Source organism: Elephantulus edwardii, unplaced genomic scaffold, assembly GCF_000299155.1.
Source record: "Elephantulus edwardii isolate Elephantulus edwardi_28Jun2011 unplaced genomic scaffold, EleEdw1.0 scaffold00006, whole genome shotgun sequence".
Lineage (NCBI taxonomy): Eukaryota > Metazoa > Chordata > Mammalia > Macroscelidea > Macroscelididae > Elephantulus > Elephantulus edwardii.
In genome coordinates, this window is record NW_006399756.1 from 30,080,233 (window position 1) to 30,098,983 (window position 18,751).

General features: G+C 35.8%; 1 protein-coding gene across 1 annotated transcript in view; it reads right to left on the reverse strand.

Annotated features, from left to right (window-relative positions):
- The window catches only part of FAM178A (family with sequence similarity 178, member A), a 45,015-nt gene that overhangs the window by 7,607 nt on the left and 18,657 nt on the right, over positions 1 to 18,751 (reverse strand). Inside the window, exons 9-16 of the mRNA XM_006880019.1 lie at positions 18,006 to 18,108; positions 12,040 to 12,115; positions 11,195 to 11,336; positions 6,377 to 6,479; positions 5,933 to 6,109; positions 2,201 to 2,298; positions 1,754 to 1,841; positions 202 to 333 (exon numbers count right to left, since the gene is read on the reverse strand). Of these exons, the coding sequence (XP_006880081.1) occupies positions 202 to 333; positions 1,754 to 1,841; positions 2,201 to 2,298; positions 5,933 to 6,109; positions 6,377 to 6,479; positions 11,195 to 11,336; positions 12,040 to 12,115; positions 18,006 to 18,108 (919 nt within the window). The remainder of the gene's footprint in view (positions 1 to 201; positions 334 to 1,753; positions 1,842 to 2,200; positions 2,299 to 5,932; positions 6,110 to 6,376; positions 6,480 to 11,194; positions 11,337 to 12,039; positions 12,116 to 18,005; positions 18,109 to 18,751) is intronic.

Genomic DNA, 18,751 nt, shown 5'->3' on the forward strand with positions numbered 1-18,751 from the left:
AACAATGAGCCTTTACCTAAATTCTCAACTCTTAACAAATTTCATGTCAATAAAGATATTAAAAAAAACCAACCACCATTCAATTTAAAATCTTTGATTATGAGGATGTAGTCTCTAAATCAGAAAATCCTATATATAGAGTAAGAAAGGTAACATTACTTATGCATATGTGCACTTTTTGACACTTTATAGCCTTGATACCTGCTTTTCCAGTTCTAAATGAAGACTCTCATCAATAGTGCCATTGGGTTGTTCAGCTCTTTTCTTGGATACCATTTTCTTCAGCAAATGAGAAGGCTTCATTTGCACTAGATAGTGATGGAGAATTGAGATCTATTAAAACAAAGAGACAGTGAGAAACATTAACCAGTGTAGTTACACCTTCTTAGGTGAGTTATTTCAGCATCCTCTTTTAGTATGATTTTCCCTAATTCTGGCTCCCTTTTGGAAAAGTAGCTTGTCAAATGAGGAGTGGAAAAACCTAAATGAGATGGATGGACAGATTGTAACAACAGACTCAGGCACAGCAGAAATTTTAAGGATGGCACAGGATTGGGCACACACTTGTTCTGTTGAAGCTGGTGTTGTTATGAGTCAGAGCTGACTTACTTAATGGTACAGAGTTAACAGTCCTGGTCTTTTAGATTTTCTATAGTTGAGGATACATCATTACAACTGCTTAAAAGGGATTTTAAATTAAAGAGGGTAAAAGAAAAATGCTTAAGGAGATCATCAAATGGCATTACAAAAGAGGTTACAGAAAACTTATTTTAACTAAATTATTAAATTCAGGCAAGTTGAATCTCCTTGCATGGTCAAAGTCACTGAATACTGAACAAAAGGTTGGGGGAGGGGGAGGAATCACAAGTTAGTATGTAGTCTGAATATCAATTACTGAGTTTGAGGGTTATTAATGTAATTCTATTCTACATGGACCAAAAAAAAAAAAAAGACAAAAAATAATTAGGAAGCATAAAATTCTATCCCTGGATCTCTTCTTTTCCTCCCTCCTTGGTTCTTTATCTTTCTCCATAACACCTTGTGCTTACGTCTATCACAATAAATCTTACTATACTTACCAGAATGGTTGGCTTATTTTTTTTAACCAGTATTTATATTTAATTCATGTCTGTACCCCTAGTGCTTAGCAGAATACCTTATACTGAATTGCAAGTGAAAGAAGGACAAATGAATACTCAGAGCAGGTTTTATCATGAATTTTCAAATCCAATTAAGGTGAACTTCCTAAGTACTGTTAATGTTTGTGAAAAAGCTTTCACAGATAAACTCATACATACATGACAGATTCATTACTAAACAAGTACTGAAGGATAACACTTAAGCTCCAAGAGTTAGATAATTTTTAATATTAGATAGATATAAGATATAATTAATATTACAGGTCTATAATTCCTAATTCTATAATTAACTGCTAAATTTTATTAATTAGACCAATTCAGTAAATAATGTCACCTTATAACAGTGCAATGATTTCTCCCAAGCAGTTACTGCATTTTAATTCATTTGGTTGTCCACAATCATCTTTTGTGGCAGGGGGTGTGATAAACTCTCCATTTCAGAAATGAAGAAATTCTCATTACTTAAGGGCCATACTGAAGATTGTATGAATTATACTTACTATCATACTTTAGAGTTGAGACTGAACCCTAGGACATTTGCTTTTAGGGCTCATCAATTTTATCTACACTTAACTATCTTTACATATTAAAAGAAAACAAAAATATATTTGTACCTGCAGATTATTGATATTAGGGACATCTTCATGCTTCTCATCCAAAAGTTTTGAAATAATCACTAGACTGAGGTACTGTCTCAGTTGTCTGGAATTAGAATTGAAAAGTATTCAAAATGTATTTTAATCAACACTACCAAGAGTTCTTCTAATGCCTCTAATTGGAAACACAGCTGATGCTTTGAGATGAGATGGCTACACAAAAATGTACAAGCTTTAAGAGAAAAGAAAAAAAACTCCATGTGCAATAATTGTACATAAAATTAGGAAGTGTTGCCTGAAAATCAGACAAATCATTATGAGCTTTTATCAATGTCTTTCCTTACAGCTGAGTATGAAAAAGGACTCGAACTTAACATTCAAATAATGACTGAAAAGGTCCCCAAAGCACTTTATTAAAGTAGATACTATAAAATTTCTTAATGTTTAGTTCTCACTTTTCAATACCTTCCACGTGATGTCCAGTTAGGAACTAGCTGTACCAACCACAGGAGGTTGTGAGGATGACTGGTGAGTTCATTTATGGCTAGACAGAGTTCAGGCACCTGAAAACAAAGAACAATAGGTCAGTGGTACCAAACATTTGGCAAATTACCCACATCTCTTCATATACTCCTATTTAAAAAAAAAGAGATTTCTTCTTTTAAGTAGCATGAAGTCTAGAACCTGCTGATATGAACATAATGTATATGGATGCAGTTTTATAAGTTAAATTCATCAACATTTCATCTAGTTTTCATGATTTATGTTATAACTGTATACACTTAAATTGTTCCTCTTAAAAGGGTAAAGTGATATAAATACGAACATCATTCCTAATCTGTATAATGAGAGTTATATCAGCAGTGAAAACTAGGCCAGGTGCTGATTAAGGAACGGAACATCAAATACTTATATTCAAGTTCAAATTAAGGCTAAAGAAAGTAAAATTATATATACAGAAATAAAAATTTAACCTTGGGTATATCCCACCTGAATTTAAAAACCAACTCAGGAACAGTTTTGATGCCCTGAACACTAATGAACAAAGACCAGATAAGCTTTGGGAAGATATCAAGAATATCACCCATCAAGAATGGAAAAGGTCATTACAAAGATGGAGAAAGATGACCAAAACAGACGTCATAAGAGACTCTGAATATTACACGAGAGCACTGAGAAGCTAAAGCAAAGGGAAGAAATAAAAAAGGAGCCCAACAGAAGATTTCAAAGGGCAGCTTGGGAAGATAAAGCAAAGTATTATAATGAAATGTGCAAGGAGCTGGAGTCTGAAAATCAAAAGGGCCAAATTTGCTCAGCATTTCTTAAGCTGAACGAACTAACAAATTCAAGCCATGAGTTGCAAAACTTAAGGATGCTACGGGCAGAATATTGAATGATCCAGAAAGCATTAAAAGATGGAAGGAGTACAGAAACAACATATGGTCAATTCAGACTGCTCTGAAGGACTTGGCAAAAAATAAATCCCCAGGACTTGATGGCATACCATTTGATATATTTCAACAAACAGATGCTGCCCTGGATGTGGTTTTGCCAAGTTGTGCCAAGAAAACTGGAGGACAACTACCTGGCCAAATGACTGAAAGAGATCCATATTTATTCTCATTCAAATAAAAGGTGACCTGACAGAGTGTGGAAATTATCAAACATTATCACTAATATCACACACAAGCAAAATTCTGAAGATTATCCAAAAATGAATGGAACAGTACACTGACAGATAACTACCAAAAATACAAGTTAGAGGTTGTACAAGAAGAGGTTGTAGTGCTAGACATCGCCAATGTCAGATGGATCTTGGCAGAAAACAAAGAGCACCAGAGGGATATCTATCTGTGTTTCATTGATTATGCAAAGGCATTTGACTGTGTGGATCACACCAAACTGTGGCTAACTAACCTTAAGGAGAATGGGTATCTCAGAACATTTGATTGTGCTTATGCAAAACCTGTACTTGAACCAGGAAAAAGTCCTCAGAACAAGAAAACACTGCATGGTTCAAAATAAGTAAAATGTGTCAGGGATGCATCCTATCTATATGTAGAATGTATCACTCAGGAGGCTGGGCTTTATGAGGATAAATGTGGCATCAGGATTGGAGAAGACTCATCAACAATCTACATTATGCAAACAAAACCACCTTGCTTGCTGAAACTGAGGATCTGTGGCGCTTGCTGTAGAAAGTCAAGGAGTAGGGAACTATGGTGGCCTAGTGGCAAGAAGTTGCACTGAAATCCCAGAGGTACGTGGTTTGAATCCACCAGATGCTCTGCTGGAGAAGGAGGGGCAATCTCCTCCTGTAACACTCAGATCCAATTTGACAGTACACACACACAAAAATAATAAAAATTTAAAAAAGAATGTTTTAAAATTTTTTTTTTTTTAAAAAAAGAAAGTCAAGTTGTCTTCAACATGGCTTGAACCTCAACTTCAAGAAGACAAAGAATCTCACCACTGGGTCAAATAGCAGCACCATGATAGATGGGGAAAGACATTGAGGTTGTTAGCAATTACAACTTGCTCAGCTCCTTACCACTTTTGGCACCAGCAATCCGGAAATCAAGAGCCAAATTACATGGGGGAAATCTGCTGTCAGGGACCTCTCCAAAGTACTAAGAAGCAATGATGTCGCTCTAGAGACTAAGGTGTGCCTGGTCCAGGCCAAAATCTTTGCAATTACTATCCATCAGTGGGGTGGACAATGCCTAAGGATGACAGAAGAACTGATGCCTTTGAGATGCAGTGCTGGAGAAAAGTCTTGAACATAACCATGGATCACCAAGAAAACAAATAGGTTAGTCTTGGAGAGGGTAAAACAAAGCTCTTCCTTCGAGGCTAGGATTTTAAAACTCAGTCTCACATACTTTGGGCACATGGCCAGGAGGGATTGGTCCTTGGAGAGGGACATCATGTTCAGAAGGGTGGAGGGACAGCGCAGGCAAGGAAGACTGCAGGCAAGGAAGACCCCACACAAGATGGACTGATATAGAAACTGGGGCAATGGGGGTAGGTGTGTTGGAGTCAGTGAGACTGGCTCAGGACAGGGCAGGTTTCAGAGGTGTTGTACACAGGGTCGCTATGAGTTGCGGGTGACTTGATGGCATATGATAACAACAACAACAACAAGAGAGTTACACAAGATCATGTATGTTTATCACCTGGGGTGTCTTGCACTTTAAGGATTTCTCACACATTAGCATCAAAACCACAAAACCAAACAGCTTTGCTTAAAAATAATCCAGAAGGTTTCAGTGTGGTATACCAGGCAACAGATAAATGAAGACACACATACTGATGCTACGTGTTGGGTACTTTGAGGTTCATTATGCTCTTCTCTCTACTTTTGTATACATTTGAAATTATCCACCAAAAAGGCTGAAAGGAAGCCTAAAAATATGTTTAGTCCAGATAAAGCAACAGAAGTTCAATTCAAATTTTTGTTATGTGTATAATTTAGTCCATCACTTAGGTTTCTGCTGAAATGTAACTTCAGAAGAGTATTCTGTCTGCCTCATCAGAAATTGTGTAGTATCTGTTCTACAGTTCTCTATACTCTGTTCTGTCCATTTATTTTTTGCAGAGCACTTGTATTACATTAAGCATTTACTTGCTTGTTACCTAATCCTGACCAGGGGAATGTAATCCCCATGTGGGTGAAGATCATGCCTTTTTTTACAACCGTGTCTCTAGCACACTTAATGCTTAGCACACTGTATCTTCAAGAAACAAATTTTTTGATAAATGTATAGCTGCAGTTTTGCAAATTCAGCTATAAATTTAAAAAACACAGTTCCACTAAACTAGAGTTCTTTTCTCTGTCTGTTGTTCACCTGCCAAAGATTTCTTTTACCTGAGTTTTGTTGTTGTGTTCTGTCAAGTTAGAACTGACCCACCGCTGACCGCTGAGTGGGTTTTCAAAGGAAGTAAACTGCTTATGAGATTTTCCCTCCTTCTACCATAAAGCAGCTGATGGATCTGAACTACATACCTTTGAGTTAGTAGTGCAATTTCTTACCACAAAGCCACCAGAGCAATCTTTACCTGAGTTTAGAAACTGTATTCTCTATGCACTAAATGAAGTAAAATTTGATGTTATATATATATAAAACCAATACTGAAGTTTGTTGGGTTTTTTTAAAATTTTTTTATTTTCAAAACTGAAGTTTTAAGTAATATTACCTTGGTGTTCCAATCTCTAATATTCTTCATCAGGTTTATCATGAGGCTTTGGAAGTCCACTAGAGGTATCTGTTTCAGCTGTTTTTCCAAACTCATTTTAAGCAACATTAAAATAAGCAACATCAGTTCACGATCTTGGTATCCTTCTGGATATATAGATGTACACAAGCCTAGAAACTTTAACACAAATACACAGACAAAACAATTTAGGGAAACACTGTATTTGAAGACTCTTAACTACAAAAGATGCCAAAGAACTATATAAAAAAACAAAGCACTTGATGTTCAGGGGAAAATCCCGAAACAATCATTAATAGATGGATTGCTTGAAAGGATGTGTATTTTTTACATTTAGAAACATTATCAAATCAAAATTTTTCAAGTACTAACAAGAAAATGAAATCCTTCCAATTTTGTGCCACAGACACAAAGACTTTGTCCTACCTTAACTACATTAAATATGTTGGTTTCAGGAAAAGTTGAAAAAATTGGCTTGTAAGATGATTCTTCAGTTCCTTTTCCCTCTGAAGTTATGTATGTTTCAGAACTACTGAAAAGTGAATAATGCAAGGTGAAGACAGGTACAATGTAATTTTGTATGTTAAGTACCAGCTAACTTTCAAGAAAACTTAATGAGGTATAATTTTCAGACTATAAAATAGACCTCTTTCAAATTTTAATAAATGTATATGCAATCCAAAACAAGAAATAAAATGTCTCCATCAATCTCAAAAGTTCCTTTATTCCAGATGCAAATTAGTTCCCTATCCTAGGCAGTGATTTGATTTCTGCCCTTATTCATCTGTTTTCCTCTGAATAACTACTTTTTATAAGGCACTATTCTTGCTGCTCTTGGTGTTGGAAAAACCATATAGATGGAGATTCTGACAAAAAGAACCATCTGACTACAGGGCTCATGCGATAACAACACAAAGAACTAATTCGAAACACCTCAATTCCAGTTGAAGTATTAAGTGAACGTTCATGGAAAGGAACACACATGACTTGACCTTTCTTTAGTAAATAAATGATACTGTCTTAATTTTTTGCATAATATACTCATGGTAAAAAAAAATCTATTACAGGTTATCAAGAGGTATATATTTTTTTTATCAAGAGGTATATTGTCAAAGATTTTCTTCCCAGTCTGAGGCTCTTCAGCCACTCACTTCCACACCCACAATGTGAGTTTTAGCCCTTCCTCCCACAGATATTTTATGCATACTCTAGTATGAATATATATTCTCTCCATCTTTTTTAGTATAAACCATAGCATAGTATATAACTTTAACCCTGCTATTAGAGAGATACTTCCTTAACTTATGTGGAGAACTTTATCTTTTCCTAGCTCTATAATCTCAGGCAAATTATCTGTCCTTTCTGTGACTCTGTTGCTTATAAAATGTGGATGAAATATTACTCAATCATAGATGTAATCATAGTGACTATTGCACGATGTCACTACATGTTAAATCCTGAGAATAGTGTTAGTGCTCATACAGTGTTAGTGATCATAATAATAATGAATTTATCATGATTCATTTAACTAGGCTTTTTGGATGGCTTGGGAAGATATTATTTTTCCTTTTTAAATTAATGGAACATGGCCTTTTATAGATTCTGAGTTTTTAGTTCATACATATAAGCATCTTCTAGGATTATAAAGAAAATTCTGCCAGTTTCTTCCACAGTGAAACATGATGGAATATGATAGAAACATACAAGTTTTCCTTGTACCTTGTGTGTAAAAAGATTCTGATTTTTTAACATTTTTCTGTATTTATGGTTTGACTGTACATATTCAGATAAGTGATGTATAGATTAAAACTTTTTCTCACATGCCTACTCAGTTATCAATTCTAGAATTGTCTACTTTGAAATGAGTAGTCTATATTTTGTCATTTTCTGAAATGCTGCCCTGATTACACACTCTTTATGTATCTCAGCTACTATAGTCTCATTTTGCTTCACTGACAGAACTCTTGTATTCTTTTTTTTTAAACTTTATTATTTGTGTGTATGTGTACCATCAAATTGGATCTGACTGGTACAAGAGGTGACTGTCCCTCCTTCTCCAGAAGAGCATCTGGTGGATTAAAACCATGCACCTCTGGGATTGCAGCGCAGCTTCTTGCCAACTAGGCCACCGGAGCTCACCCAAACACAGAACTCTTGTATTCTTATAACACACTTTAAAAATCTGCTGAAGCCAGTCTTGTCTTTTAACGTTGAGAGAAAAAATTTTAAGAAAATTTTATTGGCTAGCTTTGTTTTTCTCTGTGAGAATTTAAAATCAGTTATAAATTCCAACTCTTGCTCAGGCCATCTCCTCAAAAAAAAGAGGTTCTTATTAAGATCTCATTAATAATGTTTACCTTTAACACATTTATGATGCATGAAACAAAACTAAAAAAAATAAAAAATAAATAAAACTGGCCAGGCTTACTGGTCTGGATAAGACTGGTGGCACCTCTGAGACCATGGTCCTCAGTTACCCTTTCAACTTGGAACAAAACTCACCCCTACTCCTGTGGTTTGACTTTCAGTCAAAAAATACACAGGCCTGTAAGATTTTCAGGGAAGCACTTTTCTTCTTACAGTAATTAACCACATAATGTCAAAAGATTAGCATTTGACTAAGAATAAAGCCCAGAAGGCATGAAAGGGATATATAGAAAGATTAGTGGAAATGAGAATTAAAGGGATAAGAGCAAAAGGTGCAGTTATAATGTGGGTATTGTAATTAATGAATATAAATGGGTGAATGGAAAACTATTTTCTTTTGTAAGCTTTCAATCAAATCATAACTAAAAAAGATGACAGTTTGTTTTGCCTTTACTTTCATAACAAGAACAATACAGTTCTGGTATAATGTTTTTGTATAAGCATAAATGCTGTATTAGCATGTATTTAGTATTACTAGCTATTAAACAGTAAGAGATTATTTATAGGTCCTTAGGTGAGGTGGTAATTTTATTAAATCAACTCAACAGCAACTAAAAACAGAACTTAACTATACTGTTGTGTACTGTAGAGTCAGAACGGACTCACAGCTGACTCTCCAGTGGGTTTTCAGAGGCAGTTAATCACATAGGAGGAGAATGCCCATCCTTCTCCCAACAAGCAGCTAGTGGCCTTGAACTGTGGGCCTTTGGTATATGTGCTGCCGAAGCGAGCACAGAACTGTGGGCCTTTGGGATTGCAGTGCAGCTTCTTGCCACTAGGCCACCAAAGCTCCCTGAACTTACTGTATAAAAGGCAATTAATAACTAACCGGTGTTAATTAAAACCTAATCTCAAATTGTGATTATTAATATATTCTGTATTAGCATATTCACTAAAGCCTAAATTCAAATACCATCTTGACTATGTTAGTCATAAATTTGTAGGTGAAAAAAATTGCATAAAACATAAAGTAAGTGCAAATAAAACTGGTGAAACCTCCTGTCAGTTTGATACCATACAGTTGTAAACATCCCGTAAAAATCTATGATGCCCAAAGGCAGACAATTCACTGACACTGATTAAAATGTATGATGCCCAAAGGCAGACAAATCATTGACACTGATTAAGTTGTTTTAGTTATACAACATTTCTCACCTTACTTTTTCAAACTGCTCTTACTAACATAAATTCACTGCTTCCTACCTTATCCTATCCAAATAAAGTTGTTTAGGAAATGACAAGGTCTGATGGAGAGTATCAATGTCAACTTCCTGGTTGTGATACTGTACTACAGGCATTTAAGACATCACCAGTGGAGGAAAACAGATGAAGAGTCTATGGGATTTCTGTTATTTCTTACAACTTTGTGGTAATACTTATCATTTAAAAATGAAAGTTTTTTAAAAGTACCTGAGTAGTTCAGATGGGTCAGTGTCTGGCTGGTAAATGAAACAGTGCCAATTTAAACCTACTGTGCTACTATGAAGAACCAGGTGTGGCAATCTGCTACACAGAGGTTATAATCAACCCTACTTGGTAGTCAGGGGAAGTCTGCTCAAAAGAGTACACAAATAGGAAATAAGGAATATGGTATTTTTTAAAAGGATGACATAATAGCCTTTTTTTCATGTCAGATGGGTAGTGTGTCTATGTCATAACAAGGTTTAAAGGGTGGCACACGTCATACAGAAGTATGAAGTCCCAATCATCAAGCCTATGAACCAGAAAAGGGTCAGCCATTTTCGTTTGTTGCTGTTGTGTGCCACTGAGTCAGAACCAACCCATAGCTGACCCTCCAATGGGTTTTCAGAGGCAGTTAATCACATGGAAGGAGAATGTCCATCCTTCCCCATGGACAAGCTGGTGGATTCAAAACATGTGCCGTAGGGAGCTCTGGTGGCCTAATGGTAAGAAGCTGTGCTGCAATCCCAAAGGTATGCAGGTTTGAACCCACCAGATGTTCTGCTGGAGAAGGAGGGGTAATCTCCTCCTGTACCAGTCAGATCTGATTCAATATTACACACACAATAAAATAATAAATAAAAATTAAAAATAGAAATTATTTCTCAAAACACATGCCTTCAGGATTGCAGTGCAGATTCTTACCACTAGGCCACCAGAATTCCAAGTATACAAAAATCTCTTAAGATCTTATAATTTCTTGCTCTGAATTGCTAAATTTGGCTAGAACAACTTGCTTTTAAAGCCAGTAGCAGAATATTGGTGACTGTCAGGTACTTTCAGGTAAAAAAACCACAAACGCAAACCCTCCACAACATCTCAATACACTTCACTGCACATTATTTAAGTAGTCAATGTCAAATTTTGTTTATAGAAACTAGAATTCTGGAGTCTACTAGACATATTTTTAATTGTTCTATACAAGCCAGAACAGAAAAAGATTTTAAGTTCAAAATCAGACTTTATATCACTATTTGAAAACTGTTCTAATAAGACAATGTCTTATTAGACATTTTAAAAAATACCATATTGACATAAAAACACTAATAAACAGTAAGTAACGAAAACGGCCCCAAGTTCTGGTTTTGGTGACATCAAAAATACACATACAGAATAAAAAAGAAAGCAAAATGTTAACAGTATTTTTCTTTAAATGCTAAGACATGGATGAATTTATTACTCTGTCTATTCCAAATTGCCATAATTAATCCACATTCATTATAGTCACTAAGTTTTTTTTAAAAAAATCCAATCATCTTTTCATTATTTTTTTTAGAATATAGCACTCCTTCTGAAGAAACAGGTTAGGTGTTAATGATTCAGCACTGCTAATCTAATAAATGAAGAAAGACTTACACTAGATTATCTTCATTAAAGTCTGGCTGAAGATTCTCAAGAGGAAACAAAGACCTAAAACCAATTCCCATATTGAAAAACACAGCCGCTACATCAGATAATGATGGGATCCAGGGCCAAACTGGTGAATCACTGAAGATATCTAGTTAACAAAAAAAAATAATTCCAAATCTTGAGTCCACATATTCATAGTTACAAACTGTTAGTTTGCATGTGAAACACAAATTAATTTTCTAGAATTGATGGATGCTATGTTAGCTAATAATATACTATCAATACAGTGGGAAATAATACATTTCTGAATAACGGTGAAAGAATAGCATTTATGAAGAAAACAGTGATACATAAAAGGGTATAACTCAGGAAGAGGTGACATCTAAAACACACCAAAATAATAGTTAGACTTCCAATTAACATTAACACAGGAAGACTCTATCATCTTTAGTGCATTTTTCAGCACTAAACCTCAAAACAGGTGAAAACAGGTAAACCACAGTGGTGACAAAGTTACTATTACCTTTTCGCAGTGTATGTTTTCAATTTCAGTGCATTACCTATACTGTACTGATAAGCTAATTATTAAACTGACTGGTTAAATACATTAATAATCCAGCAACTATTCCTCCCATTTACTCAGAAAACGAATCCATGCCTTAGTATCAGTTAAGGGTTGCTACTTGTAAGATGGTAGGCTCTTTTTTCTCAATGCAATTAGAAAACAGACATATTCACTTTTGACTGGAGTTTCACATCATTATAAACTTCTGATAAAAATGTTTATGATATATTTTAAAATATAGTAAGATACCATTATTAACAGCAATGCAAAAAATTTATACACTTACCATTTCTAATTGTTATTTCCATCAATGTACTTAAAATTTGCACAGATACAACACAGTCTGTATGAACGGACATCATCTGTCAAAAGTAGATAAACGATAGGAGAGAAAAAAGAGAACATATGAATATTTATTATTTGTCAGACTTAGTATACTGTCTTTAATACTTACAAAGATTCTAGTTACTCCTTATAAATATGAGTAAATGGATTCAGAAAGATTAATTCTTCCATGGCTCACCTTTCTGCCAAAGAGACAGGCCTGTAACGTGAACACTGGCCCCAGAGAGGTAGTACCCCAGAGAGCAACCAACCATATGAAATCAAAGGACATTTGCCCAGAGATAAAGCTTAGAAGGCACGAAGAGCCAAGGGGGGAAAAAATGAATGAAAATGGGAGGCACAGGGAGGATATAGGAAGAGAGCTGTACATGGTAAAGATTACAACCAGCATCATGAATCAAAATGTGTAAAAACAATTTGCTCTACAAACATTTAACTCAAATCACAACAAATATTTTAAAAGCAAAAATCAATTCTATCCAACACGATAAAAGGCAGAGATTTAGAATTTAAATCTGATTTTGAAGTTGGGGCACTTTTCTACTCTTAATAGGCAAGTTTTTAAAAAAATAAGATTATTTATAACTAGACAAATACAGTATTTAAAACTACTGAGAAAGCCTTTCTAGGACAATGAATAGGAATGACAGAAGAACTGAGGTCTTTGAGTTGTGGTGTTGGACAAGAGTCCAAGAATTATCTCATGGACTCCCAAAAGAATATGTCTTAGAAAAAGTGCAGCCAGAGTGTTCCTTGGAGGCAAGGATGGTTAAACTTTGTCTTCCAGACTTTGGGCATATTGCTTGGAAAGGAACATCATGCTTAAAAGGTAGAAAGTCAGTTAAAGGGAGGAAGATTGTCAAGAAGATCGACTGACACAATGACTGAAGCAATGGGCTCAAGTATGTTAAAGATAATGAGGATGGCACAAGATAGGAAAGGTTCAGATCTGTTATTGCTCATAGAGTTGCTATGAGTCGTACTCAACTTGATAGCATCTAACAATAACAACAGTTCATATAATAATGAAAGCCCAAATTCACGAAAGAAAAGGCAGTTAAACTTGACTACACCACATGCAAAAAGCTAACCATAAACTAGTATAATTAAAACCGTATAAATATGCAAATTAATATGACAATAAACATTCAAAAATACATTTAACATCATTAATTAATCCCACAAATGTAAGGAAAAACAATGGCAAAATCATCAGTTGATTTCAAAACTGGTTAAGATCAAGAACACAAATTATATTCACTATTAACAAGTATAACAAGAAAGAAGTTGTCTTATGCACTACCAGTGTGAATTTAGTTTGGTAAAATCTTTTAAGTAATTTGGTAATATTTATGTAGTGATATTTATACTTTGGCAAAGTCAATGTTTTTTATCGATTGACTTTGATTTTCAGATGCAGAACCATATAATTTACATGTAATTTTTTTAAAGTAATGTTAATGAAAATTTACAGACTTTGGATTTCCATTCATCCATTCCTGCACTTTCCTCCCTGCCCACCCCTCCCCTCCCCAGTACACTCTCCTCTTTGAAAAGTAAAAGAAAAATTCTTTCATTGTTTTATAATCCCTCACCCCAGGTCCACTCACTCCATTATGCAGCCTTCATTCTGGACTCCTGTCATGACAGTAATACCTAATCACATACCCTTTTAAACAGTTTTCTCCCTCATCTGTTTCAATGCAGTATACATTATTTATCACTTCTTTCTCGGTCTCCCCCCAACCCTGATGTCAGTCCTGTTTTACAGCAGTGGCACCATGCAGTATTTGTCCTCTTGTGACTCAGATACTTCACTCAATAATGTCCTCCAGGGTCACCCATTTTGAATAATATTGCATGAGTTCTTTGTTTTTCAATACAGCGTAATAATCCATTGTGTGAATATATCACAGATTCTCTATCCATTCGTTTGTTGATGGGCACTTAGGTTGTTTCCGACTCCTTGCTATTGTGAACAAAGCCGCGATAAACATGGGTGTGCACATATCTGCTTGGATGTCAGTTATGGTCTCTTTGGGGTATATTCTCAGGAGTGGAATTGCTGGGTCAAATGGTATTTCTATTTGCAACTTTTTTCCCTTTTTTAAAAATTTTTTATTTTTTTTACAGAGGTTTTGGATTTCCATTCATTCATTGCCGCAATTTTCTCCCTGCCCACCCCTCCCCACCAGCTCGTTTCCCCCTCCGAAGAGAGAAAAAAAAAAGAAAAAAAAATTCCTTCATTAGTATACAATTTCCACGTCCCTTCCCCCCACCCCCCACCCTAAGTACACTTCTCTATGCAACCTTAATTCTGGATTCCTGTGCTAACCATAATACTCAATCATATATCACTTCTAATCTGTTCTTTCCCTCATCTGTTTCAATACAATATACATAATTTATCCAGTTTTTTCTGTCATACCCCCACCCTGATGTCAGACCCATTCTACAACAGTGGCACCATGCAGTATTTGTCCCTTTGTGACTGAGATATTTCACTGAGCATAATGTCCTCCAGGGTCACCCACTTGAATAGTATTGCATGAGTTCCTTGTTTTTCAATGCTGCATAGTATTCCATTGTGTGGATATACCACAGCTTCTCTATACATTTGTTTGTTGATGGGCCCTTAGGCTGCTTCCAACTCTTTGCTATTGTAAACAAAGCTGCAATAAACATGGGTGTGCATATATCTGTCTGGATGGCAGACATGGTCTCTCTGGGGTATATTCCCAGTAATGGGATTGCTGGGTCAAATGGTATCTCTATTTGTAATTTTTTGAGAAAGCACCACACCGCCTTCCACAATGGTTGCACCATCTTACATTCCCACCAACAGTGAATAAGAGTTCCAATTTCTCCACATCCTCGCCAGCATTTGTTGCATGCTGTTCAGTTATATTTTGCTATTCTTACTGGGGTGAGATGATATCTCATAGTTGTTTTGATATTTGCAACTTTTTGAGAAAGCACCACACAGTCTTCCACAGTGGCTGTACCATTTTACACTTCCACCAACAGTGAATAAGGGTTTCAGTTTCTCCACAGCCTCGCCAGCATTTGTTGCTTGCTGTTCTGTTAAATTTTGCTATTTTTACTAGGGTGCGATGGTATCTCATAGTTTTTATTTGCATCTCTCTTAGAGCTAGGGATTTTGAACATTTCTTCATATGCTTGCTGGCTATCTGAATGTCTTCTATGGTGAAGTGTCTGTTCATATCCTGTGCCCATTTTTCAACTGGATTGTTTACCTTTATCTTGTAAATTTTACAAATAAATTTTTGGTTATAAAATTTCAAGTTAAAAATTAAAAACACCCTCTTACAGAATAAATAAATAAATTTTAAAGTATATTTATAAAGGAAAACATATTGTACTTGCTATGTCTATCTTTCTCTTCCTTTCAAGCCATGAATTAGAATAAAGCTAAAAGATGGAGGAGAATAAACCAAATTCTATTTCCACTTAAACATATGACCTGTCATTTTCATCACAAAATCAGTCTATGTTTTGTGTCGGGGTTGGTAAGCTTTGCCAAGGGAGAGCAACATTCAGAGGCACACCAAATGAATATAGGACAGATTCTAATTAACATTCATTTTGGAGGGTGATGAATTTTATGGGTGGAAAATACAGTAATTGGCGCGGTGAGAGATCTAATATACTGTCGAAAATATAACAGCCAGAAATACTAAAGAGTTAGAAAGAGTTCAGCTTTCTTTCTTTCTTTTGTGGGTACCATCAAATCTTGGAAGGAGGAGTGGCATCCACTTCCGTAATAGCTTGCCTCCAGAAACCCTATGAACCTGGAGAGAAGATGAGAGACACCCAAACGTTGAGGACTCTCCTTCATAGGGTCGCTATGAGTCACATGTGACTCGATGGCACTTAACAACAACATAACACCATCAAATCGGATCTGACTGGTACAGGAGGAGATTGTCCCTCCTTCTGGAGCAGAGCATCTGGTGGATTCAAACTCCTCTGGGATTGCAGTTCAGCTTTCTTTCTTTTTTTTCTAAATCTCTATTTTGTGCAATAATGAAATAATCTTTTTAAAGAAAAAGCAAACTGGAGGTGGGGTAGGAAAGAAAATGTGCAATGATGAATGATATCCAAGTTTTCTATAAACTTTCATTAAAGTATCAATAAACTTAAATTGGATTCAGAAGAAGCAATGAAAATGGAATCTCATTGGGATGATGATGTAAGATGAATCTTGGCTGAGTGTAGAAAACCGAAATTAGCTTGTGTTTTATTGATAATAAAAAGTTGTCTGACAGTATGAACCATAAAAAAAAATAAACCCCTATTTTACTTGAATTTTTCCACAATAAATTCTCTTTAAAATTGCTTTTTAAAAAGCAAATTGCCTTCCTGGTTTATACTTCAACTCAACACCACTCACCTGTAACGGACTTCTACTTGACCCTCCAGTGGTGGTTAAGAGGCTGTACATCACACAGGAGACTGCCCATCTTTTTCATGTGGAGCAGCTGGTGGATTTGAACCTCCTGCCTTTGGGTTGGCAGTGCAACACCTGACCCACTAGTCCACCAGAATTCAGGATTTACACTCAGATATTAAAAAATAAAAGCCATAAAGATGTCTATATTTTATTTTAATGGCATTAATTTTATTTGCTGTTGTCAGGTGCTATCAAGTTGATCCTGACCATAACAACCCCACAATAAATTACACACTGAGTACTTTGCCACCCTATCACTGCTGTACCTGAGCACACAGCTGCAACCACTTTTTCAATCCATCCTGTTGATGGTTTTTTTTTAAAAAAATTTATTATTTTGTGTGTATGTACCGTCAAATTGGATCTGACTGGTACCGGAGGAGACTGCCCCTCCTTCCCCAGCAGAGCATCTGGTGGATTTGAACGGCTCACCTCTGGGATTGCAGTGCAGTTTCTTGCTACTAGACCACCAGCACTTCCTTGATGGTCTTTTTCTAACATGAAATTCTTTAGGACTGGTCCCTCATGATAACAAGTATCACCATCCTCTCTTTCAAAGGGCATTGTGATTCTACTTCCCAAACAGTTTTTTTTTGTTTTGTTCTTCTGGCAGTCCATAATATATTGCAAGATCCTCACCAATACCATTAATTCAAGGGCATCAATTCTTTTTTGGCCTTCTGAGTCATTGTTCAGCTTTCATATGCACATGAGGTTGTTGAACATATCTTATGAAATTTTTTTCTTGTCTTATAGAAACTATGACTTATTTTCCTACTTCTCACTTAATAAGAATTCTCTGGTCCAGAGCTAAGTTTCCACTTAAATAAAACAAGTATCAACGGAATTATTTAAAGTATAGAATTTAAGATACAAATAGTGAAGAAAAATGGTTTCATCCAAATCCTGAATATGCACATAAATACTTCTATAAAAATGGCATCCCCCACCCCCTTAGTATGTAAGCTTTAGACAAGCTCTTCTAAGACAGGAATAGTGATTTCCAGTATGTGATGAAATGTCTCAAGCACAGTATTACTGACTAGTCTTCATATCTTTGAGCTTTGGTAGGCTAGTGGGGGGAAAAAAAGCGGCTGCATTTCCAACCTAACTAAGTCAAGCAGTTTGAATCCAATAGATGCTCTATGGGAGAACAGATGGACAACCTCCTCTTGCACGATTTAGTCACTGAAAAAGTGCTGGAAGGTCAGATGAGAATTGGTTCTGACTTGAAGGCATACAACAGCATTCTTCATATTAGCTATAATAGCATTTCCTTTACAAGCTTCTAACTCTTTTTGCTTTACTCTAACCTATTAAAATAATGGGCTTGATGTATTAAGATTTATTTTTTCCTCTATTAATGTGTAGATAAAATTACATGTCAAAAAATTTGAGTAGGAAATAAGAGTAGTTAAATAATTTTTTCTTACCCGAAATAGCCACTTTAACACAGGTACAGGACACTGGACATTGTGATAAGCAGAAGTAAGGAAACCTTGTGTTGTCAGAAAAATCTGATCTGTTTTTCCTGATCTGAAAAATAAAGTGAAATTAGTATGGCTAGTATCTTTATCGCAAAGTATCTCTGTCACGTCTACCACAACCACATCTGCCATTAATTAGGGAAATGAATGAATATATAAATCATCCTCAGTCCAGAGAGATGTTCTCTCATAGTTTGACTAGAAATACATAATAAGAATTTAACTTACAGCCCAAAGCTGATTCAGCCTGTTGGCATGACTTCTGTCTCATTTGGTAGATCAATCTACATTTGCTGGCATTCTTGAGAGGGAGACTGTCAAGTCTCAAGCCTTCTTCTATTTTTATCAATTTGGGAGTTGTTATTAGTTGCCAACAAGTCACTTAAGATTCATAGCAAGCTTATGAATAGTTCAGAACCTTGTCACATCCTGTACCATCCTCATCACCTTGATATGCTGGAGTTCAATGCTTGTTACAGTTACCATGTCAATCCATGTGTTGGAGTGTCTTCCTCTCTTTCTCTGAGCCTCCAACTTTCCCAGAATGATGTTCTTTACCAATGTCTGGCCTTTCCTGATAGTATGCCCAAAGTACATGAGATCAAGTTTCACCATCCTTGCCTTTAAGGAGCATCCTGGTTGTAACTTCTCTAAGACAGACTTGTTCAGTTTTTTGGCAGCCCAGGAGACAT